The sequence below is a fragment of the Hydra vulgaris genome, chromosome 06, assembly GCF_038396675.1.
Source record: "Hydra vulgaris chromosome 06, alternate assembly HydraT2T_AEP".
NCBI classification, from domain to species: Eukaryota; Metazoa; Cnidaria; class Hydrozoa; order Anthoathecata; family Hydridae; genus Hydra; species Hydra vulgaris.
The window spans coordinates 26,450,613-26,477,175 of NC_088925.1; the positions used below are offsets into that span (position 1 = coordinate 26,450,613).

Consider the following 26,563-nt stretch of genomic DNA (forward strand, 5'->3'; position numbering starts at 1 on the left):
GCGATGTTATGATATATATATATATATATATATATATATATATATATATATATATATATATATATATATATATATATATATATCATATATATATATATATATATATATATATACGCGATGATATATATATATATATATATATATATATATATATATATATATATATATATATATATATATATATATATATATATATATATATATATATATATATATATATATATATATATTATACATATTTAAACAGCTTTAAAATGTATTCTACAAAATAGAGTGCTCAATGGTCTTAAAAGAACAGAGCAATTTTTTTTTTTTTGTCAAGCAACTATTTACAATTAAAGATGATTTCCGACATATAAAATATTTAAAAATATTAAATACAAAACACACTTTGTCATATATAGTAGTTTCAAGACTGGAGAACCTGAAGAAGATAAAATCTTATTATCAGTAACCTTTGATAATAAAAAAGACAGTCAAAGTTTATTGTTAGAAAAAATCAAATAAGGAATCTTGATTGACAATTAGTTCAATTATGTTCTTTTTGAATTTTTGAAACTTCTCTTAGTTTACAACTCATGCATGTTAAATGGTTTTATAGCATTGGGCCATGATAGGAAATGGCAAAGCTCGTAAGTTTTGATATAGGGAAAGGTTTGTTTTTTTTCAGAGTACCAGATTCATACTTACGAATCCCGTGACTGACTATTGCACTCACTATATGAACTTTCTCTCATGATTTTAAGTTTATTTAAAAGTTAACATTACTTTTACCAAATTAATCCCGTTTTTTCTGATTACACCACAAAACTTCAATAAAACACCAACAAACCGATTCCTAAAATATCATTAAATCATTGTTAGGAATCCAGCGTGGGTGTAAAGCTTTGAATTAAGTGAGACCACACAAACTGCACTAAACCTTGGTTTATGGTTGAAAACCATAAAATAGGTTTGTAATTGTGACTTTTGAATTATCAATTAAAGAATGATTTCCTTTTTTTATTCTCCTGCAAATTAAACAAGGCCCCTATAAGTTGAGGATACGTGGGGCTCGGTGCGTGGCAACCGTCCCCCCTCCCCCCAAGGATCTGGCCATGCTATTACCCATTATCTTTAATAAGTTTAATCGCTAAAATTCTTCGTTAAAAAAGTTAAAAAAACAAGGAATATTATTCAATGAAATATTCGAAAAAAAATCTAGCGCCACAGGTGCATAGACCTTCGTTGACAGGTAGTCGGGGAAGTTACATGTCCCTAAAACGCCATGCTTATTACTTAAGAATAACATCTATTGTCATTGGTAATAGTTCTTTAGTAGTTAACTGTATTGACGATGCATACCGCAATGGCTAAATATTCTAGCCAAATATACATCTTTTTGTTCATCAAACCCTTTAGCTATTGTAGTATGGAGTTGCGAATAACTGTTTGTAACGTTGTTGATACGTTACAAACGTTTACAGAAACTACTTTAAATTGGAAATAAAAATTTAAAGATAGACTGAAAAATATATTTCGAGTATGATTTCTTTAGTAAATAAACATAATAGCATTTTTAGCATTCGCATTAAATACGAAATTCATTTGATAGTATTTTTCAAAAACTACTCTAATTAAATATCAACTTTATAGTTAGAAGTTTATTTATGCTTCATAAAAAACGCCTTGTTTTTAAATTGCGCGTTAACTTTAAACGTTTAAAACTAACACGAAAGATGATTAATTCTTTCGCCGTCAGCTCACTAAAATGAAAGCCAGCAGCATGCAGCCAGCATGGAAATTTTTGGGGAAATAGAAGCCACTAAATTCTTTTGCCTCGATATCAACGTCAGTCTGTAAATAAATTTATTTCTTAAAATAAGTCGGACTGTGACGGCCAAGCCGGAAGCCACAATATTTACTAAGAAGCCGCCAAGGAAGGCGTAAAGATTTATGCCGCTTATTAACACTGCCTTACTTGTCTAAAAAATAGGTAAAACTCTTCAGGTAATTTTTAAAAAATTTATGTTCCAGCACCGATTTTGAATTGCACGTTAATAATTGTAAATTTATACCGTATTCAAAGACCATCAGTATAAAAAACACTCCATCAAAATACACCCTAATAATAAGTATATTATTTGTATGCAATAATTCCTTTAAATCAGAAAATACAACGCCCATTCATGATTTTATTATTTAAACAAACAGTACACGAGGCATTATTTCACAATTCCATCATACTAAAAGTAAAAAAAAGGCATTAATAATTAAAAAATAAGCATAAAAACAAAAATAAGCATAAAAAAGCAACAAAAAAAAGTTTTAAGTTTTTTTCCTTCAAACCATACCTTTTGTTGAAACCATTTCATTGAGTCAGCTTTTGTTAGACGATGAGGAAATCCTACGGTAGATGTCTTCTTTTTTCTGTAAGCAATATTATATCCTGGTCGGGCAAGAACTACATAGAAGTCCATTCCATAAATACCAATACTTGGATCATATTTGATTCCAAGATCTATGTGCTCAGCAATACCAAATCCAAAGTTGCCAGTTGCAGAAAAGTTACTCTTCTTTAACTCATACTCTTTAACTTTAAGACCCTTTTCTAATATCTCTTCAGCCTTGGCTCCTCGAACAGTACAATGAACTGCTATCTTTTCATTACGCCTAATAGAGAATGATCTGACAGTGTAACGAGCTATAATAAAAATATACCTTGTTTAAAAAATTTAATATTTTAACACACTGTTTACTCAGGAAAAACTTGAATTAAAAAGATTAGGTCAAATTTAAAGAACTCTACAGTAAAAAAATTTATTGTGTCAATGCAATAATGAATACTAACAAATTCTAACATTCATATTTCAAATTTATTGACGGTTTTTATAAAAGCATGTTTTAGTATTATTTTTTCAATATTGGCATAACATTTATTACAAATTTATTCTTATGCAGAAATTTTCCCTAAACCGAACTATAAGTCTTAGAAACATCAATTTTGTATTAAATCTTATTTCAAAGCAAGTGGCATGACTCAGAAATATCAAGCTAAATCTGTTGGAATTTCTCCTTAAACAAAAATCTTCAGAAAAACTTATTACAATTAGATTTATATATCAGCCCTTGAATTAAGGCCTGCATTTGAGAATGCATAACTTTTAAGTTTTAAAAAGTTTTAGGTCAGCAAAAAAACATAGACTTTGTTTTTATGGTTGTGATACATCTCTCTTTATAAATATATATTCACAAGCATAGATCATCCAGGTCATATTTAAAAAATCTGGATTATATTTTCATTTATTTTCTCTTAATTGTGCTTTTAGCTAAGTTGTTTTTAGTTTTTTTAAAAAGCTTAAAAAACAAATATATTACAAATTTTATACATAAATTGTATGTATAGAGAAAATGTTTTGGTTATCCAGAAAAAATAAAAGTTTAAAAAAATCTGAAATTCTAAAAATAACCTTGCATGAGGTAATCCTATAATTAAGCATGTAATAAATAAACAAACTATTTTCTATGCAATCGTCCCGCTTAATTCTCTATAACTTTTTTTTTTCTTTTACTTTGATTCATATTCAATTTTCCTATACTTGAAAAATACTGGATCATAACTAAACTCCTATGACTTCTACTCCTTTGACTCTTCTTCCTTTCTTACCTTCTTTTTACTGTTGTATTTTTTGTTATTGATATTGTTATGATTCTTTTTTTTTTTTGCATTATCCTTATGATAATCACTATAATATATATATATATAGATAAATATATAGTAAAATATATACCTTTATATAGTAAAATATATAGATAGTACTTATTATATTACTGTATTTAATATTATTATTACTATTTATTACTATTGTTATTACTATTTATTTTTATTTATTTTTTATTACTTATTATAATTATCATTATTATTATACTATATTTATACCATCATACCTTTATGCATCATCAGTTTATAACTGTTAATGCCTGCACGATTGCATATATATATAGTTATTATTGAAGTGAAAATATATTGATTTGATTTGATAAGCTGCCTGTAATAATTCTGTTTCGGGACTGTTGTTCAAAGAAATTTTAAAAACATTAGTCTTTTAAATATTTCTTTATGATCAATAGTATTGTTATTATAAATACACAAATTATTGTTATTAATAAGTAATTTATTTTTTGATGTGAAATATACTGTTTTCTTTCTAGTGTTTAGAAACATTTAATGTGATGTTAGAAATGCTAAACAAGCATTTATATGCATTTAGAAATGAAAAAAATTATAATTAAAATGTTGCTAATACTATTACATAAAACATAAATTATGTAAATAAGAAACTTATCAAAACAACTAGTTAAGATTGTTAAAATTTATAAACAGAATTTGATAGCTTTGAAACAGATTTGAAGTATAAAACAGATTAGCAAAACTTACCTTTTGAAAAAACTGGTGTTTGTCCAGTAAGTGCTTCTAACACTTTTCCAGCACGAACCAACCTATCACCACTCTCACCAACACAAATGTTGATACAAAGCTTCTGGATTCTGATATCTTTCATCGGATTAATTTTGTCCCCTTTCTTTTCCTCTTTGGCCGGCTAGAACAAAAATATTTTTTTATGTATACTTGTACACTACTTTATGTTCGTCTGTGTATGTATGCATCTTTATATATATTTATTTATTTATATATATATATATATATATATATATATATATATATATATATATAATATATATATATATATATATATATATATATATATATATACATATATGTATATATATATATATGTATACATATATGTATGTATGTACGTATGTATGTATGTATAAACACATATGTATGACATTAAAATGTGAAATTAAAGAAAACTTTTATACTAAAATCTATAGAAAGAGGAGTAACTTATCTGAGAGCAACATGCTGTTTCACTCTCAGGCTTCTTTGATCCTTTAAAGCTTCAGGTTAATTCAAATTTGAGATGATCAATCTGAAGAGCCCGTAAAAGCAAAACAGCCTGTCGATAATTTAAATAATCGATTTGTAGATTTTTTTTTAATAAAATCTACATAAAACAAATTTGCAACTTATATGCCTCTACTTCTATACGTATGCAATGTTAACTGACTTGATCAGATATTGACATAAAAACTCTGGGATTTCAAGCATCGATGAGCAATAGATATGGATTTATACTTGTTTTATAGTGTGCAATGAACACATTAATTTAACATTAGACAGTTTGTTTTCAATATATATTTAGAGGTAAATTTTTAATTAAGTGGAAAATTAAGAAAGGGAGAATATTCTATAAGTTGTTATAAGACACATTTTAACTTTGACTAACGATTGACTTAATTTCCTTACCGCCATGCTGTTAGACAGGAATGATAAAAGATCGTGACCGCTTGCGAGAAAGGTGAAGAATTGCGGAGTAATAAATTTGCAGAATATGTTTAATCAAAGATAAAGTTTAAACCAAGTATGACTTAAAATTAGTTTAGTAATTAAAAAAAAATAGTTTTATTTGTAAAAATAATTACAAATGAATTTTGTAGTTAAATATGTATCATAAACAACTATAAATTAATAATAAACTTAAAAATATAGGTCAAAACGATTTTTTTTTTAGTAAATATAAACATAAAATCGAGCGTGTTTCGTAAGGGACACGTATTATTGGATTTTAGTTTTGTTTTGGTAATTAATTATATTTTCCAAGTTTTTATAAAAAAAATTTAAAAAGTAGTTAAATTTGTAATGGGAGCTGGATCATCAGTCGATATACCTGGTGGAGGAACTGAAGGTTACCATGTCCTTCGGGTAATATTTAATATGTTGTTAAGCCCAGTATTTTACATACTATATAAATTATTACTATATAATAATTAATGAAATAACAATAAACAAACAACAATAATGATAAATTCATCTGAACTTATTACAAAGGTTTTTTTTTTTTTTATTTATGCACTGAAGGACTTTTTTAATTTAAATGCTATAAAATGGGCATAAAATTTCCCTTTGGTATCTGTTTCAGTTTCAAGTAATCATAAAGCCATACAATGTGATTCTTGCAACAAATGGATCCATATTAAATGTAACGGAATGACTAATAAATGCTACAATTATCTTGTGTCAGAAATAGGCTATTGGTACTGCTACATATGTTTGCAAAACACTCTACCCTTCTTAAATATTTCTGATAATGAACTCATGCTTACTATAAATGGTGCAAATAATTTCCTACACATCTCACAATATGAAACACCTCCTAATCATAAAAATCTTTTTAAAAGTCTCAACAAACTTAAAATAAATTATAAATACTATGATACAACTGAGTACAATCATGCCATTAATAAAGATTCTAAAACTTTTGTTTGTGTTAATATATCATCTTTAACATTCTACATTGATGACCTTAGATGTCTGCTACCCCCTATGAAAAACAAACCAACTATTATTGCAACATCTGAGACTCGTTTAAAGCAAAATCAAATTCTTAGAACACCGTTGAACATACCGAATGTTATACCAACAGAGGAGGGACACCTCTGTATATAAAATCAGACCTGAAGTACAAGTTGAGATCTGACCTTCAAATTTTAAAACTAAAAAAAAGAGCTCGAATCAACCTTTATTGAAATTTTATATCCAAATGAAAAAAATATCATAGTGGGATGTATTTACCGTCAACCTTGTATGTGCACAGATGAGTTTAATAATCAATTCATACAAACTCTACATGACAAGTTATCCTTCGAAAATAAAAATATAATGATCTTAGGAGACTTTAATATTAATCTTTTGAACTACGACTATTGTAACGTTGTATCCAGCTTTCTTGATTCCATGTGCTCTTTTTCTCTATTCCCATTTATTACCCAGCCAACTCGAATTACACCCCATTTCAAAACACTAACAGATAATATATTCTTAAACTTTTATTATTGGAATTAAATAAGCAACTTGATGAGGAATTAAAAAAAATCATACTACTTAAAATATTTCAATGAAAATTTAAACAATCTTAGAAACACCTGGAGAGGAATTAAAAGCATTATTGCTATTAAGCCAAACAGTAAAAACAATATCTTGCAAACTAAGTCAAGTTAATGGAATGCTTTCCAAAATAAGGCATTGTCAACTATGAAGCATTGATAAATATTTAGCATGCTATATTTAATTCCCACCTAAGGTATGGCTGCCAAATATGGGGGCAAAGTTCATCTACTTAAGTTAAAAAATCTTATAAAACTTTAAAATAAATCTATTCGAATAGTTCATTTCCAGCCAAGCAATTTTAATCCAGATTTATTGTATAGTTTATCAAATATTTTAAAGTTGGATGAACTCATCTACTTGTTAAACTGTGTTTTTGTGGGATACCATTCATAATAGTATGCCTATTGCTTTCAATAACTATTTTAAATTTACAAGTGATATTCATAATTACAAACTTAGATCAATATCTTGTTATAATCTAGCTCTACCTTAAAAAAAAAACTAGCAAATATGGTACTCAATCTACTAAAAATACCAATCAATTCACTCTTGGAAATCTCTGCCACTTTCAATAGAAAATAAATCTCCCAAATTTTACTAGAAACGCTTTTATTGCTAATATCAAAAAATTTATTCTTCATAAAAACTCTCAATATAATTCTAACATAGCATTATCACTATCTTATATCTTCAATTAAGACTGTCTATTTTTCTAAAATATTACTGCTTTTAGTTTTCCCTTATTTTAAACCTACTCAGTTATCTCCTCTTCTACTCCTTACCCATCTGTTCCATATATGTACATTTTTGTATGAACCTGAGAGTGCATTGTGTGTATGTATGTGTGTATATATAATGTGTTTACTTATTTATATGTGTTTATTTACATATATGCATATGTGTGATCATATATATGTATGTATTGTGTGTATGTGTATGTTTGTATATGTATATATGTGTATATGTATGTGTATGTATGTATGTATATATGTATGTATCATACATACATATATGCATGCGTACATACAGTATGTACATATGTGTATGTATGTAGGCGTATGTGTGTGTATGTATGGGTATGTATGTATATGTGTGTGTATGTATGTATGTATATGTATATATGTATGTGTATGTATATATATATGTATATTCATGTATGTGTATGTATTTATGTATGTATATATATATATATATATATATATATATATATATATATATATATATATATATATATGTATATCAGGCCTTGTTAAGAAGCATTACGCAGCTCGCATTTTGCTTGCGAAAAGGCGATTTGCCTACGCGCTCAGCAGTTTTGCGCTACGCAAAAACTTATATCTTTTAGAATATTTAAATTATCTTTTGATTATCGTTAACGTGACGTTTATTCAGAAGAAATAAAGTCGTAAGTAAAAGCATTTAACCGCAATTGTAAACTAATAGATTTTTTTGTTAAAGAAACAGTTTGTTTCATTTTTTTTTTTTTTTAAATAAAAATTAGTTAAAAAAAGTAAAGTGTTTAAGTTTTATCTTAAGGAATTAAATATATAAATTCCTTTTAAATATAAAAATTATTTTTAGTCATAATACTTTAAAAAATATACGATATATTTTGATGTAAAAATTTTATTAATAACATATTTTGTTTATTGTTAATTCAATAACGTAAAGTTTTAATGACGTTCATTTAATTTATGAAAATAAATTATGATCACGAATATGTTATCGGTAACTGATAAATAACAAAAAAAAACTCTATTGTTTAAAAACATTATTAAAAAGAGTTCACAAATTAAATAAGAAAAAATTCATTAACAATTGATAAAATAACCAAAAACCAAATGTAAAATCATAAGAAAATAAACAAATATTTTACGTTTCATGAAAAAAAAATTTTTTTTCAAAATAAAATTTAGTTTATATTTGAAAAAAATAATAAAAATGATTTTTTTAATAAGAACTTTGATTTTATTTGTAACTTTTGTTATAGTGAGAAAAAAATAACTTTTTGTATGATTTTTAACGCGTTAATAAAATAACTTTAATTACAATGCGGCACTTGTAAAGACGCTAGTGACGCAATATAACTTCTAACGATGCAAAATATATTTGCTGAGTTGAGTTACTTAAAATTGCGTTACGCGTTTTCGCTACGCATTTAAATCTCGTAACAAGGCCTGGTATATATATATGTGTGTGTATATATATATATATATATATATATATATATATATATATATATATATATATATATATATATATATATATATATATATATATATATATATATACAGTATGCAAAAAAAATAATCGTAAACTTAAAAAATATCATAGTTTCAAAGATTACATCAAAAAAAAAAGAGTTTTCCGTTAAAATATTTAAAAGTTTTTTCAAATATCTTATTAAGTATTGTGTTAAGAACTTATTTGTGTATTGGTGAATTCATTGCTTTTCTAATGATGTATAAAATTGATTGCAAAAAATATAAACGTACAGTTCAAAAATAATGTCAAATCGATCAAGTTTTATGGAAATTAGTATCGAGTGGGGCCTCTTTTAGCCTGGACGGCCTTATCTAGAATTTAGCATTGGGTTGATCAAATTTTGGGTCTCTTCTGTTGTTAAATTATCCCATGCCCTCATTATGGCTTCTTTCAAGTTGTCTTTGCGTCTTAATGCTCGGTCACCAATTTTTCTATCCAAAATGTATTACAAATTTTCTCTTGGATTCAAGTACAGACTTTGAGATGGCCATTCAAAAACATTAAAATTATTTTCGTCCAAATATACCATCGTTTTCTTTGCGGTATGTTTTGGATTGTTATCCTGCTGGAGTATGAAATCGCTTCCCATTCTCAATTTTTAAGTATATGGTTGCAAGTTAGCTTTGAGGATTTCACAATACATCGAAGCATCCATTTTGTTATCAATAAATGTAAATTTCCCCACTTCTTTTCGACTCATACTACTTCAAATCATCACATTTCCCCCTCCATGCATTACACTACCTTGCAAACATTTCAATTTATAAGCTTCTCCTTTTTTCGACACACTTTTTGGACTCCATCCGATGAGACAAGATTGTATTTTGACTCATCTGACCACAAAATTTATTTCCAATATGATGTCAGCATTTTTAATTACTTTGATGCAAATTCCAATCGACATTTTATTTGTTTAGGAAATAAAAAAGGATTGTTTTGAATCACTCTAACTCTACATCCTTGTTCTCTTATACAATTTCTGATTGTTTGAGGAGTCACTGTGATGTTATAATCTTCTTGAATTTTTACAGCTAATTTTGCTGCTAAAACAAATCTATTTTTCTTCACATTAATGATGACATCAATGATATTTTGATCTATTGCACTAGTGGTCTTGCTATTTCGTCCTCAACCAGCCACACTAGCAACGGTTCCAATCAAATTATGCTCTTTAACAATTGAGAAAATTAAGTTATGCTTTGACACAAATAACATCAGTGTTTTGGAATGGCCATCTCAAAATCTGGACTTGATTCCAATAGAAAATTGGTGGTATATTTTGGACAGAAAAATTGACAAACGAGCATTTAGACACAAAGACAACTTGAAAGAAGCTATAATGAGGGCATGGGATAATATAACAACAGAAGAGACTCAAAATTTGATCAACTCAATGCCAAATCGTCTAGATGAGGCCACCAAGGCTAAAGGAGGCCCCACTCGATACTAATTTTCATTAAATTTGATCAATTTGACATTATTTTTGAACTGTACAATTTTTTTTTTTTGCAGTCAATTTTAAGCATCATTAGATCAACTGTGTAAAATTCAATATGTTTGAAAAGCAATGAATTCACATGTATACAAATAAACTCTTAAAACAATAGTTTTTTATATATAATGTATATGTATGTTTATAATATATATATATATAATGTATATGTATGTTTTTATATGTGTGTTTGAGAGTGACTGAATCTATAAATGTAGGTATAGCTTTATGGTATTATTTATAGCACTTCCCTAAATGACCACTTCTATGCCCTTATTGTTATTGTTTAAGTATTATTATCTCTATAGTTGACATTATTATTTTTATTATTGTTACTGTTGTAAATTACTACTGTTAATATTATGATTATAATTATTATTGTTAATACTACTGTTATTATTACAGTATTGTTAATACTACTGTGATTATTACTGTATCATTATTATTAATTTTATTATTATTATTAGTTTACTATTTAGTTTATATACTTTTTCAAATTAATGGTTAATATTTGTAGGTCATCACATTTTTGTCAGTTACATAACTGTTTGTTATTGATCCTAGCTTTGTATTAATTTTATTTTATAAAGTGAAATAAATGATTGACTGATTGACTAACTTTTGCATTGCCTCTTCATTTGCAAAAGACCATGCAGTTTGTAGAGAAAGTTGATGTCCAAACAAAAAAATTTAAAAATTAATGCTTGACAACATTTGTAGATATATCATATATTTTATGTATCATAATATATAATTATGAATATATCTTTAAAAGATATAAGCATTAATGTTTATGATAATAATAATAATAATAATAATAATAATAATAATAATAATAATAATACTTATTTCAAAAGGTATATGGAAACAAAAAATCAAAAATTAATAACTATTTAATATTTTAAAGACTATAAAAACTTTATGAGTATGAAGAAGCAGTTACATTTAAAAAAAGGCAGCTTTTTTATATGATGAGTCACATTAAATTTGAATTTCAAGGAACAAGTGATAATAACTGCTTTGAGCAGTAACCATGGTAGTATTTGTGGGGAAAAAAAGAGATGCAACCTCACAATGATGATGCAGAGGCTAAAGCTTAGCAGTTATAACTATCAACAAAAGTTAAAATTTGGTTTTAAACCTTGTCTAAAAGAACAACAGCTTAATTTTAAAACATATTTCAAATATGGCTACAGCATTCTATACAAAGATGAATAAGAGATTTATCGAAGTAAAGAATAAAATCAGGAATAAGAAAAATGTGAGTAACGCAAAGGGAGGCATCCTACATCATATATAAATACATAATATAAAACAAGATCATAGAAAGGTCTCTATGCCCAACTTTATTGAATGTCTTTGATATGACATGAGCAGTAGTCCCTTCCTTACTTCTTTTATATATTCTTTTATGATAGAACCTTTCTTTTATAACAGTCAACAAATAAACATTAGAACAAGAGGATTAAAGTCTATTGCTTATCAGAGAGTAAATTGTTACACTCAAAATAAGGTATCAGAAGTTTGTTAATTTAATATTCAAAGTCTTCGCAAATCATAGTAAATAAGACTGATTACTTAATTAGCCATTAATTAGAGGGTTCAAAGCATCAGTTAAGTTGTTGTTAAACATTTTAGAGATTAATACAGTTCTGAAAAACACTTGTAAGACTGACAGGTTTTGGACCATAAGCTGTTGAGAAGTTTAAAAAAAAGAACTAAAAACTTTCCTGCCTGAATCCAGAAAATTAAAAAGAAAATGCAAATTCTTAACATGGGCGATGAAAGGGTTATATCAATTTGATCAGAATCAACACCAAAAATAATGGAGTCTTTTGATGTATGAGAACATTAATGATAAAAAAGAAGGTTGGTTAAGGGAAAAGGTTTAAAGTGAAAGCAAATAAGGGATCCTCCATAAAGTGCATAAGCAGTTAATGGGAAACGTTTTGGGGTTTACTCAAAAATGTATGAATGCAAACAAAGAATTGAGGGGTTAAAGACAGTGAGGATGTACACAGTTCGACTATCTTTCATTTTCCATATCTGCTAAAATTTGATATCTTTTTTTTTAGACAAAACAATTGAATTTGACAAGTTTAAGTAATAACTATTATGTTATATAATAGAGAATGAAAGATTAAATTGTCTTTTTGTTTTTAATGTTTTTTGAAAAATTTATGTATTAGGGAAGGAGGAAAAAAGTTTATGCATTGGGGAAGGAGGAGGGGTTGTATTTGTATAAAATTGTGCATATGTATGCACTATATAAAGAGGAAGTTGGTCTTATGAAGTTTGCAGGAGGTAAGATTCTACGGATTATAAGTGAGGATTACAAATATTTGTTAAAGATATATTAAACAATTTAGTTAGCTTTTTTATGCTTTATATTTTTTGATGCAATACAAGGGTAGTGTAAAAAGTTTCTGACCTCAACTTGAAGATAGCAGCATTTGTTATTAAAAGCTAGTGCATTTTGTTGTTTATCTGTTGACAGTTACTCACCAAAGTTTCAGCCATTTTGGAAGCACAGTTGTTATGTAACAGTCGTTTGAGTGGGTTGTGCTAAGTGTTTTTGTGAAATGGGCAAAATCAAGTTTTGAACTGTCATTATATATATATTTTTTAAAGGTAATATGCCTATGTAAATCAAAGATGGGAAGAGAGAAGACATATTCAAATGAACATTTTTAACGCTCGTTTAGTGTAGTTTAGGCTCAATAAATCTGAGTTTTGGGCCAATTAAATACTGTAGATGAAACTTAGATACACCATTACATGCCCAAAACAATAATACAGTCCAAACAGTGGACTGCACCGTAGTATTTAGATGGGTTACAGAGATAGGAGTACCAATGTAAGAAGTGGTAGAGTTAATAGGCGCTTATATTAAAAAGTAAAAAAAAAAAAAATTTAGAAAGTTACTAATCTTGTTAGATAAAAAATGTGTCAGATCACCCTAGTAGACATGTTTTAAATAGTCGGAGAATTGGACTTATTTATAAGTAGTGCATGGGATTGTAAACAATAAGCTATGCAGATGCCTCATTCCTTCTAATCAACCTAAAGTTGTAACAAGTGCATGCTCTTTATATGGCATGAGCAATATGCACCTCATGTACTGATAATTTTGATTTTTTTTATTAACTAATATTTTCTGTTGATATTATTTTTTATTAACTGATATTTTCTGTTGATATTATTTTTTATTAACTGATATTTTCTGTTGATGTTATTTTTTATTAACTGATATTTTCTGTTGATGTTATTTTTTATTAACTGATATTTTCTGTTGATGTTATTTTTTATTAACTGATATTTTCTGTTGATGTTATTTTTTATTAACTGATATTTTCTGTTGATGTTATTTTTTATTAACTGATATTTTCTGTTGATATTATTTTTTATTAACTGATATTTTCTGTTGATATTATTTTTTATTAACTGATATTTTCTGTTGATGTTATTTTTTATTAACTGATATTTTCTGTTGATATTATTTTTTATTAACTGATATTTTCTGTTGATGTTATTTTTTATTAACTGATATTTTCTGTTGATGTTATTTTTTATTAACTGATATTTTCTGCTGATATTATTTTTTATTAACTGATATTTTCTGTTGATATTATTTTTTATTAACTGATATTTTCTGTTGATGTTATTTTTTATTAACTGATATTTTCTGTTGATATTATTTTTTATTAACTGATATTTTCTGCTGATATTATTTTTTATTAACTGATATTTTCTGTTGATGTTATTTTTTATTAACTGATATTTTCTGTTGATGTTATTTTTTATTAACTGATATTTTCTGTTGATATTATTTTTTATTAACTGATATTTTCTGTTGATGTTATTTTTTATTAACTGATATTTTCTGCTGATATTATTTTTTATTAACTGATATTTTCTGTTGATATTATTTTTTATTAACTGATATTTTCTGTTGATATTATTTTTTATTAACTGATATTTTCTGTTGATGTTATTTTTTATTAACTGATATTTTCTGTTGATATTATTTTTTTCTGATATTATTTGATATTATTTTTCTGATATTATTTGATATTTGATATTATTTTTTTATGATATATGATATCATTTTTCTGATATTATTTGATATTTGATATTATTTATTATTTTCTGTTGATATTATTTTTTAATAACTGATGTTTCCTGTTGATATTATTTTTTATTAACTGATATTTCCTGTTGATATTAGCTGTTGATAAAATCAGCTTTTCTATAAGCTAGCACAGAGTTTTGGAAACCTTACTAAGAGTCATCCTCAGAACCTCAGAACAAAGAAAACAGAATAAGTTGCATAAGATTTACACACTTAAAAAAGTTAGAAAGGTCAAATCATTATATCTCAACCAATTCAAAGAAAACTTTGTGGGTTACCATCTTTTATTTTCCTAATTTTTCCATATAGTTATGTGCATTATGTGAATAGGTTAAATTTGAAATTTCAAACTTCCAAGTACAACGGTTCAGAAATTATAGCCTTAGAAACATGACTCAATGGCCGCCCTCGATTTACAAATGATCAAAACAGACTACTTTAGAGCTGTATAACTTTTTTCTCACTTTCAACATGTGTCTCAGGCTATATTAGTATGACAAATATATGGTTTAAACCACAAGAAATACTTGCTCACATATTTAACAGGTTCACAAAAACAGGTTTTCAAAGTTTGAGATCCTCAATTAATTGAATGATTATCTTATGATAATCTTTGTTTGATTTTAATGTCATTTGTTATTTATTTTTAATAATGTTTTAATGGTCAAAATGTCAAAAACTAAAAAGGTAAACTTGTGTCTTGTGCTTAAAACTATCGATATAAAGATATACATTTACCCACTTTTTTTGACTTGGGAAAGTCTAAAGTTTGGAATTGCTTGCGAAAGGTAGTTCAACAATTTTATATACTGTTTTATATTTAATATGAAATAAATTAATTTCTGATTGCCATTAATTTTTTTAAAGAAATTGATTTTTTTGGAGTTGTTCGAAATCTTATGATTAACAACTACCAATTAGCTGCAATTGTGTTGCCTAATCCATTAAATCTATTTATAAGTTATCAATTTTTTTATTTTGATTCTGAATATAAAATGTAATAGAATAATAAAAATGATAATATAATTCTAAAAGCAGTGTAATATGTCAAAACATTTTGAACAATAACCTTGTGCCTGACCACACATATAACATTTTGTATTGACAACTTGACTGCGGGTATTTGCATGTTTTAATGAAAATTTATAATAAAAGTTGTTGTTAAACTTTACTATATATAGAATGCAACACCTACAAAATGTTTCCATGAAAAATTAATTTAAACTTTTTTGTGTACAAATAATATTTTCTACTGTGGGCTACATTAAGTGGAAGTAAAATTAATTAATTAATAAACTGTATTTAAATAATATTAAAATAAATACTACAATTTAAAAAAAAACATATTTTTATGGTTTTTTCAATTTATTTATTTTGGTTTATCTTTTATTTATTTTCTCATTTGTTAATATTTTTTAATTTTATCTTCAGTTAAATTCTCTTTTTCAGTTGATTTTCAAAATGCACAAATTATCAAAACTTGCAAAGAGCCATGGCCACATTGCTAAAAAACTTTTACAATATTTAAAAAAAAAAAGTTAAGAATACATTTTTTTTCAGGCTATAGCATTTATAGGTTTTCGCATAATCTATTCTTATAATTATAACAAAGGTTATATAAGTTAAATATTTAAATATGAAATGTTAAAACTGTAACTATAGCATTTACCTAGAAAATTAAGTTATCAAACCTATTTAATATAGCATTTACCTAGAAAATTAAGTTATCAAACCTATTTAAATGTAAATAAATGTATCCATAACTTTTTTTATTTATTTAATTGAAATTATTATATAAGTTTATAGAAATCATAGTACTGCAAAATGATTTTAAAAACAGTGTAACGTGTTTAAAACCTAGGTAAGTGCAATGTACTTAATCACGGTCTTATTAAAAAAAAAAAATTTATTTAGTAAAATATTTTATTACTTAAAAATGATCACTTTCAAAACATAGAATTTTTTTTCACTTATCTAAATAAAGCTTACAATAAGAGTAAGTTTGAGTAAAGTTCACAACATGGAGAATTTTTCTCTATGTTGTGAACTTTACTCAAACTGTCTATGTAACAGAAAAAATAAACTAAGAATATTTTAAACAAAATCATTGTAATACCAACCATTAAATGCTTTGAAATATAATTATTAAATAAAGCAAAGACAAAAATACAATGCAAAGCATTTTTATTTACAAATAAGATTTCAAAATGTAAAAACAATATTAGTTACAATTATTCATTAAAAAAAACTTAGCAGTAAAAATAGTTATAATAATAAGTCACTACTAACAAGTCTGCAAGCAATCGCTAATTAAATTAGATTTTACAGGGAAAATAAAAGTCAAGTTAAAGCAGAAAAAAGCAGTTAAAGAGTTAAAAAACTGTAGATTGTATGATTTAGGAAAACATGAAGACAAGAGAAAATTCCAAACCATTTAAGTGTGAGGAAAAAGTCTAGATAAATAAAAGTTTTTAGAATGCAAACGAACAGATACAGTTCAAGGATGTGACTTTGCTGAATGATGAGTCATGCGAGATTAAGTTTTAGTGATGGAACAAGAGTTGATAGTTTGTTTGAGCAGCAACCTTGAGTGTTTGTAAAAAAGAGAAAGAGATGCAATTTTATGACAGAGGCTCAAACTTGCTAGCTAGAGCAAGTCCAACTCCATTTCAAAACAAAATACTGAAATAATAGCTTTTATGTTCTTACTTATCTGCTAAGATATATATAGTTTTGACAAGAATCTGGCAGTTTTCAAAATAAATTAAATTAAGTTTAATTTGATATTATTCTTTTTTTTGTTATATTTCAGGACTTATGGTTTTGTTATATTTCAGGACTTATATTTCAGGACTTATAGGTCCCATTATCTGACGATAAAGGCATTGTCAAAATATTTTTTATAAAAATTTTAAAATTAAAAAAAAAAGACATAAAAGTTCACTTTTAGCAACTTTCTTAAATTTAGCTTTTTGAATTCTTTTTCAGGTTCAAGAAGGATCACCTGGATACAAGGCTGGACTTGAACCATTCTTCGATTTTATTGTCTCAGTAGAAAACCAAAGATTAGTAAGTCTCTTATTTTCTCTATTTCTATTATTGTTATTGTCTCTTATATTTCTGAAACAAGACTATTTAGCTAGGACATCACTTTTTTTAAGGTTTAATAGTAGGTACAGACTCTGTAACTACTGTTATACCTAATTATTATGATTGGTAACTAATGTTTCAAAACAAAGTAAAAACAAGTTTTTGGGTAGTCTAGCCATAGCTCTGTATCATACAGAGCTGTAGCTAGGCTTCCCCACACACCCTAATTGAACGGGTGCCTAGCAAGTTTAGGGGTCCTATTTGCAAATTTAGGGGTCCTTCTACAAATTTGAGCTTTTTTTTTTTTTTTTAGTAATACCTAGTGGAAAAATTTTTAACAAATCGGGGCTCTAATGATTGGTTTTGGGGGCGGGCTTCCGACCCACTAGCCACAGCACTGACTAATACTGCTCAAAATTCCTGAAACCTCCTGTGAGTTACTCCTGAAAAATGCAAAAAAAAAACCTCCATCATAAAATGATTTTCATTGTTTAATTTTTGTTTTAAATAACTTTTAAAAATGTTTTTATATTATGCTACACTCTACATACATGGATCACATATGGTCGAGTTATTGACAGCACATAAACTAGCAATAAAAACTGAGCAAAATGACACTTATGATTTTTTGAAATCCACAGGATTATATTTTGGATATATCTGGAATTTAGGACATTTCTTTCAACTTTTTCTATTTTTTTTAGTTTTTCTAGATTTTCGAAACATTTTTTGCAAAAACAAATTTAAATATATATTTTTGAAACTTGTTTTTTTAACTTTTTTTATTCATTAACAACACAAATAGAAGATCAGTTTCAAAAAAATTAAGAAAACCATTAACTTAAAGCTAAATTAGGGAAAATTAAGGGAAATAAATTCTAGATCCTTTTTTTGCAAAAAGTTTTCTGGATTTTTAATATATTTTTCGAAAAAAATTGTTATTGCTTGTTATTGCTACAAGGGTTTTGAACAAAAATGTTTAATGTAAGCGCACTTCAAATATGTCTATAAGATGTCTTACTAATTGCTACTTCATTAACAGCAGTAAAAGTGTTTTTATATTGTCTATGTAGGCCTGCCTTTATGGTATCTCTAGGCAAAATTGAGTGAGAGTTCCTGAATGATGCAATGCCACCAGGGAGATCAAGTTAATTTTGTTCTGCATAATTCTCAATAAAATATTTTATTTTAATTGTTCTAACTTTTAAATGACATTTAAATATCATTTAACTGTTGATGTCGCTTAAATGTTTAAAAAAAAGTGTTAAAATATACTCCTTTTTTTTACCATTAAAGTATACATCAACTATATATATATATATATATATATATATATATATATATATATATATATATATATATATATATATATATATAGATCTATAGTTTGTTGGCTTTGGGAAGAGCGGAAGGAAAAAAGTGATTCTTACGCCAACATATACGTCACTTTTAATTACTTTTAACTTTCGTCCAACAGTTGCGTGTTGGACGAAAGTAAAAACCATTAATTTAATTACAAATTAATCGTTTTTTAAAAAAACCACAAAAACGCAAATTTAATTGACCAGAATGTTTTTAAAAACATTCTGAATGTTTTTAAAACATTTTGAATGTTTTTAACAATATAAACAATGTTTTTATTTTAATTTTTTTTAATAAAATGTTTTTATTTTTATTTTTTTTAATAAAATGTTTTTATTTTTATTTTTTTTAATAAAATGTTTTTATTTTTTTTACTGTAAATCATGCGCGGAGTGTTGCTACGTCGACTATCTTATAGCCTGACTCGCAAGGGAGTGCTGCTACATCGACTGACAAATATCCTGACTCGCAAGGGAGTGCTGCTACATCGACTGACAAATAGCCTGACCCGCAAGGGAGTGCTGCTACATCGACTGAGGGTTTGGTTGGGGCAGGCAGTCTATCATTATTAAAAAAAAAAATTTTCCGGTCTTGCATTTTAATTTTTACTATTTGTCAACAAAATATGGAAAAAACTTTCGGACAACATCTAAGGGTTCTATATATATATATATATATATATATATATATATATTTATTTATATATATATATATATATATATATATATATATATATATATATATATATATATATATATATATATATATATACATATATATATATATATATATCTATATCTGTGTGTGTCAATTCTAAATTCTTTATTTAGAATTGATGGCTTATTGTTCTACATTGCACATGTAGTTAAATAAATATAAATACAGAAAACATGTGTAAAGCAAAAAAGATTTCTCATCATCATTTTATAGGCTGGCATAGATGTAAATCAGTCCTCCATTTGGCCAACACTTTCAAGCCTAAGCCTTTTTGTGCTCGCCTGCATACATGCAAATATTTTGGTAGTTTAGTATTGATAAGTACAATGCTTTGATTCAATGCTTCAACATTCACATGCTTGGCTTGAGGGTACAATTGTACATCAATTCATCTATTTGTAGAGAAATCAGATTTGAATCCTCTGACCATTCATTTATGTGCTTCCGCTTAGCACCTCTTCACTCCATCATTTTTCTCTTTGTTCTTTATTGTTCTTCTTGTCAAGACTGCACTCTTTTAGATGTAGTTTTTAATCAATTTGACCATGCCCTTTCTCTTATTTCTCTGCCAAAATAGTTGTTATTGGTGACATTAATGCTCATCACACTGAATGGCAGGCCTTGTTACAAAATTTCGCTGCGTAACGAAAACGTGTAATGTATTCTAAGCAACCCAACTCAACAAATATATTTTGTATTGTTAGAAGTTTTATTGCGTCACTAGTGTTTTTTCAAGTACATTGTAATTAAAGTTATTTTATTAACGCATTAAAGATCGTACAGACAGTTTTTTTTTTTTCACTTTAACAAAAGTTACAAATAAAATCTAAATTCCTATTTGAAAATTCATTTTTATCATTTTTTTCAAATATGAACTAAATTTTATTTTGAAAAAAATATTTTTTTCATAAAACATAACATAATATTTGTTTATTTTCTTAAATTTTACAGTTGGTTATTTTATTAACTGTTAATAAATTTTTTCTTATTTATTTTGTGAACTCTTTTTAATAGTGTTTTTAAACAATAAAGAGTTTTATCAGTTACCGATAACATATTCGTTATCATAATTTATTTTCATAAATTAAACGAACAACATTAAAACTTTACGTTATTGAATTGACATAAAACAAAATATCTTATTAATAAAATATTTACATCAAAATAAATCGTGCATTTTTTAAACTATTATGACAAAAAATAGTTTATGTATTTAAAAGGAATTTATATATTTAATTCCTTAAGATAAAACTTAAAACACTTTATTTTCTTTAACTAATTTTTAACAACAACAACAAAATTATTAAACAAACTGTTTCTTTAACAAAAAATCTATTAGTTTACAATTGCAGTTAAATACTTTTACTTACGACTTTATTTCTTTTGAATAAACGTCACATAAATGTTATCAAAAGATAATTTAAATATTCTAAAAGATAAAAGTTTTTGTGTTACACAAAACTGCTGAATGTGTAGGCATATCGCCTTTTCACAGGCAATATGCAAGCTGCGTAACGCTTCTTAACAAGGCCTGGAATGGCTTGGCTCTAACACCACTGACCCTGCTAGCACTAAAGCCCATAACTTCTGCATGTTTTCTGCCTAGATTAAGTTAAGTTTCTCCTTGTTCTTCTTTAGGTGGATTCTCTTCAAGATTTTTTTTCTGGTAGTCCTTGGGCTGATGTCTATCTCTCGGTTGATAAAGGCGCCTCTTACATAACCTCATAAATCCAGGCAGGAATGGAAGTTTTTATCTCTTTTCATTGGTTCCAAACCAAGCCTCCTAGAGACTTTAAACAAATCTTCAACAGTGTCACTAACGAAGGTAGGCAAGGCAAGGGTTATTGCTTTTAATATATCTAAAGTTTTCAATAAAGTTAAGCATGATGATCTTCTCCATAAGCAAGCTTATGGAGAAGATTAGCACTGTTGGAATACTCATATCATATTTGGGGTGGTTCTTCTAATAATGTTCTTTCTTTTCTTAAAAAGGTCCAAATATGCATATTATATGTAGTTGGACCTGCTCTATCTGCCAAGCTTAAGCCTCTCTCCATTTGTTGTCAGGTTGTGTCTCTTTCTCTTTTCTACAAATACTATGCTCAAAGAAGATATTCTCTCCATCAACCTCAGTTCCATCAACCAAAACTCATTCTCGCTTACTCGTCACTCAGCAAAGTTTCATTCTTTTACTGTATCTGTCCCTGCATGTTCTAAAAACTTTTATTCATCATTTAAAATTGTTGTTTTTTTTTTGCTATTTTTCAAGTCTTCTGTCAACCGTTTTCTTGCTCTTTAACTCTATTCTTTGTTTATTAGTATCTCCCAACTCAATAGTAGTTGCATATAGCCTTGTTGGGAGTGAATCAGAATAAAAAAATAAAACTCATGAATTGCTAAATCTTACCTGTTGCAAACTTCTCCAAGCCTACTTGCTTTTCTTGATTTTAATGCTCAATACACTGAATGATACTGAATGGCTTTAGCAGCACTGACCCTGCTCTAAACTCAATATTTTTGTCTTTTTTGCTCCTTTACCTCAATATCCTTTGCTTAAATTTTGTGACCTATCTTTCCAAACAACCTTAATTACTTACCTTTATTTCTTGGCATTATTTCATAGTGTCTTGTCACCAACCCTATCTCGAACTTAAGTTCTTAAAATTGTCAATTGTTCAATCATTTCTTTTTAACTGCAGTATTAAAGTTGTCCTTGATAGAAAACACTCTTCTTTATTTCCAATAACTTTTGAGATAACAGTTCCATCCTCTCGCTCTCTTTTAGACAAGATCCTAAATCTTTATATTGTAGCAAATTTTGCATCTTTTTTTAGTAACTGTTTTTTTATGCCTGCAACATTTTTACTTATCTAGTTTTTTCAACATCAATGCCTTAAAATATTTTTCCAGTTTTTATATTTCCCTTACTCCTTATGTAATTATCTAAAAATCATAAATCAAAATTTTGATATATTATAGTTATCTTTTATTATCTAATTATTCATAAAAAAACTCTGAAAATTTCAGCCAATTTCTTATTCAAAAATTAGTGGACATACGGACATTTAAAAGTTGTTATTCAATTGTATATAGACATTCACAAGTTATAGTTAAATTATTATTGACCAAAATTGGAAGAAATTTATAGTAATAGTATTTAATCCAAACATCTTTGCAGGTGTTTTTGATTGATTTTTAAAAATTTTTGGAATTTTTTTTTACCTTAAATCAAAATTAGTTAAAAGTTTGCATTTAAGTAATAAAATTTACACAATAAATATTTGTAGCAGCCTGTTGAAAAATCATCTTTTTAAAAAAAAAATTATGATAAATTTGCAACCTAACCTTAATACGAAAAAAAAAAACTTTTTTAAAGTATGTCATGTTGGGTCTCAAAATTATCATCATTTTATAAAAAATCAGAAAAAAATTATTAAAATTAAAAAAATCTTGTAAAAATGCTCTTGTTTCATTTTCAGTTGAATGTCATTTTATACTCTGAAAATAAATCTGAAATAGTTATGTTTTTATGAAATTTTGCTCATTTTAATACTGGAAATAATAAAAAAAAAAATATTTATGATTATAATGTAACTTTTTTTAAACATTTTTACATATCTAGTTTTTTTCAACATCAATGCCTTAAAATATTTTTCAGTCTTTATATTTCCTTTACTCATGCAATTTACAGACAATTTACAGACAAATTGGTTTCTTGTTCTATAATTATCTAAAAATCATAAATCAAAATTTTGATATATTATAGTTATCTTTTATTATCTAATTATTCTTACTCTTTAATCTCATCTTTGCTTTCTGTTACCTAACAACTTAAATTGTGGTTGGTTGTAGCCTTAATTGGAATGAATTCGTTAAAAAATTCTTTTTAGTGATTTTTGACTCATTAATTTTAATTGGTCGAAAGTGTCCCAAAGTACTACAAATTTTGACGGCACGCAAATTTTATTTAAAAAATTTGTAAAAATTTCAGCTAATTTTTTATTTAAAAGTTAGTGGACATATGGACATTTAAAAGTTGTTATTCAATTGTATATAGACATTCACAAGTTGTAGTTAAATTATTATTGACCAAAATTAAAAGAAATTTATAGTAATAGTATTTTATCCAAATAGTTTTGCAGGTGTTTTTGATTGAGTTTTAACAATTTTTGGAATTGTTGTACCTTAAAGTTAATATATTAGGAAAAGTTTTCAAAATTTTAATGTGCTACAGTTCAATACTTACAGACAGTGCCAATTTTTTGTTACTTTTGTGTACTTTAGGTAACTGTCAGTGGTTTAAATCAAAATTATACGTAAAAAGTTTGCATTTAAGTAATAATACTTTCGCAATAAACATTTGCAGCAGCCTGTTGAAAAATCACTTTTTTTAAAAAAGTTATGATAAATTTGCAACCTGACCTTAATACGAAAAAAAAAACTTTTTTAAAGTATGTCATGTTAGGTCTCAAAACTTATCATCATTTTATAAAAAATATCAGAAAAAAATTATTAAAATTAAAAAAATTTTGTAAAAGTGCTCTTTTTTCATTTTCATTTGAATGTCATTTTATACTCAGTAAAATCTGAAATAGTTATGTTTTTATGAAATTTTGTTCATGGTAATACTGGAAATTGTAAAAAAAACATTTATTTTTTATGTAACTTGTTTAACACTCCTTTAAAATCTTTTAGATTGGTAAAAAATGACAGAAAAATGTTGCGTGAGTAAACTTTTAAATGAAGATTGTGATAAAAGGTTTTATTGTGAAATGGTAGAAAAAATAAAAAAGTATTGTAAATACTGATTTTTAAGTTTTAATTGAAAGGATACGACACTTTTGAACCAAAGGGGAGATGTTTTCACCATAAAAAAGCAAAGTACACAAAAGCAAAAAAAAATGTGAAATCCACTTCAAAAACACTATTATGATCTGTTTAAATTCCACAAAAAAAGTTATTAAGATATTATGTAAAGTTAATGTATCAACACCAAGTCTACTTAAGATCAAGCCACTAAATGTATGAATGAACTTACTCTTAAATAAATTACAGAAGTTCGTCAAGTCGAAGTTGCTGAAGAAAAGGATTATAGTTGTTCAAACCTTGATAAGACAGTTTTAATTAAAAGTGCAGCTTTAAAGTAATGTACTTCAGTTACACCTTCCAAGTAATGATGTCAATAACCATGAAACTTATTTTAACCTCCAGAAATGGTAGTAAGAGTTGCACACAGTCCCCGCCACAAGAAACTATCACCATTTTAAAACAGACAGAGAAAAATTGTTTTTAAGGAAAATCTCTAGTGATATTGTCTATCATACTTTTTGCTGAATAATTTTAATTTAGTAAAAAAGATCCTTCAAATTTTCAACCCGATTAATACTGTTGATAATAAATGGTACAAAGGATTTGGGTTTGAGATTTGTAATGAAAACCAAGATATTAATGTAAAATTCATGCATAGAAACTCACTTTTAAACATATTAAATTTAAAATTGATTTAATAATGATGGACTAGCTGCCATGACCCATAAAATGTGGGTCTTCGTAAATCTATTTCACACCGACCTTTTCTGCATATGCGCAACAAATTTCTATCAGTGTTTTTAGAAGTTTTAAAAAACTTTTTAATATTTTTAGAAATTTTAAAAAGCTTTTTAAAAAATTCTATCCCTTTCGTTTGTTATAGTATATAATATCTTTATATATGTTATGTATATAATATCTAAAGGCCTTTAAAAATGTTTTACTTAATATTCTAGAAATTGGAAAAGATCAAAATTAGAAATTAAGTGCATAAAAAGTGTATAAAACAATACTAATTATAGATGTAACTTTTTTTCCCCATCACTCTCTTTATACTTACTTTTTACAGGATCAACACTCTATATTAAAGAGAGAAAAAAAAGGAGGGGGCTTTTGCCCGAAAATTTAAGCCCACACCTTATGTGCCTTATAAGATGTGAGCCCTCTATTTGTTCTTCAATATGCTGAAAAAGCATTGTATGATATGTCTAAAATTAAAAAAAATTATTTTAGAAAAAAATTTCTAGAGCATTGTTAAAAATAGTCAAAATCTGTTAGCTAATACACAAAATAATGAAAATATAATAATAGCTATCGGTTCAAACAAAATTTTTAATTCAATCAGAAAATAAAATTATTCTTACCTTGATTGCAACAAACTAATTTCTTTTGAAACTATTAGCTAATAATCAACAAGTAAATTTCAAATAATTAAAGTTTACTAAGTATTTAAAACCATATTTTAACAGTAGACTAAGTAAACTTATGATGGTTGGTAGACCACCAAAGTAGAACTAAAGAAGTAAAATAACTAAATTTAAAATGTTTGTAATACATAGTAGTTGCAGTTAAACATGAAAAATAACTCTACCATCACAAGATAATAAAGGTAAAGTTATAAAAACAAACAAAAAATTAAATAAAAAATAAAAAAAATAATATAGTAAAATGTTTATTTTTCTATAAGTATGATCCTTTTAAT

The 26,563-nt window shown here is 26.3% G+C and overlaps 2 protein-coding genes across 2 annotated transcripts in view; one reads left to right on the plus strand and one right to left on the minus strand.

Moving 5' to 3' along the window:
• Positions 1-2,165: 2,165 nt before the first annotated feature.
• LOC100213722 (large ribosomal subunit protein uL5) lies at positions 2,166-5,478 on the minus strand. Its single transcript, XM_065799722.1, has 4 exons — positions 5,354-5,478; positions 4,418-4,580; positions 2,334-2,683; positions 2,166-2,225 (listed from the first exon to the last, which is right to left on the minus strand). The coding sequence occupies exons 1-4, from the start codon at positions 5,357-5,359 to the stop codon at positions 2,205-2,207; spliced, it is 540 nt and encodes a 179-aa protein (XP_065655794.1). The 5' UTR covers positions 5,360-5,478; the 3' UTR covers positions 2,166-2,204.
• A 138-nt stretch (positions 5,479-5,616) lies between these two features.
• The window catches only part of LOC100199475 (Golgi reassembly-stacking protein 2), a 33,494-nt gene continuing 12,547 nt past the window's right edge, over positions 5,617-26,563 (plus strand). The window contains exons 1-2 of the mRNA XM_065799723.1: positions 5,617-5,809; positions 17,872-17,952. Coding sequence (XP_065655795.1) covers positions 5,747-5,809; positions 17,872-17,952 — 144 coding nt within the window. The 5' untranslated portion in view covers positions 5,617-5,746. The remainder of the gene's footprint in view (positions 5,810-17,871; positions 17,953-26,563) is intronic.

Excerpts from the sequence above, each read along its gene's own strand:
- LOC100213722 (XM_065799722.1), bottom strand. Across the intron at positions 2,684-4,417 it reads AACACCAGTTTTTTCAAAAG|CTCGTTACACTGTCAGATCA; the intron begins GTAAGTTTTGCT and ends TTTTTATTATAG. Across the intron at positions 2,226-2,333 it reads TGAAATGGTTTCAACAAAAG|TATGATGGAATTGTGAAATA; the intron begins GTATGGTTTGAA and ends TTTTACTTTTAG.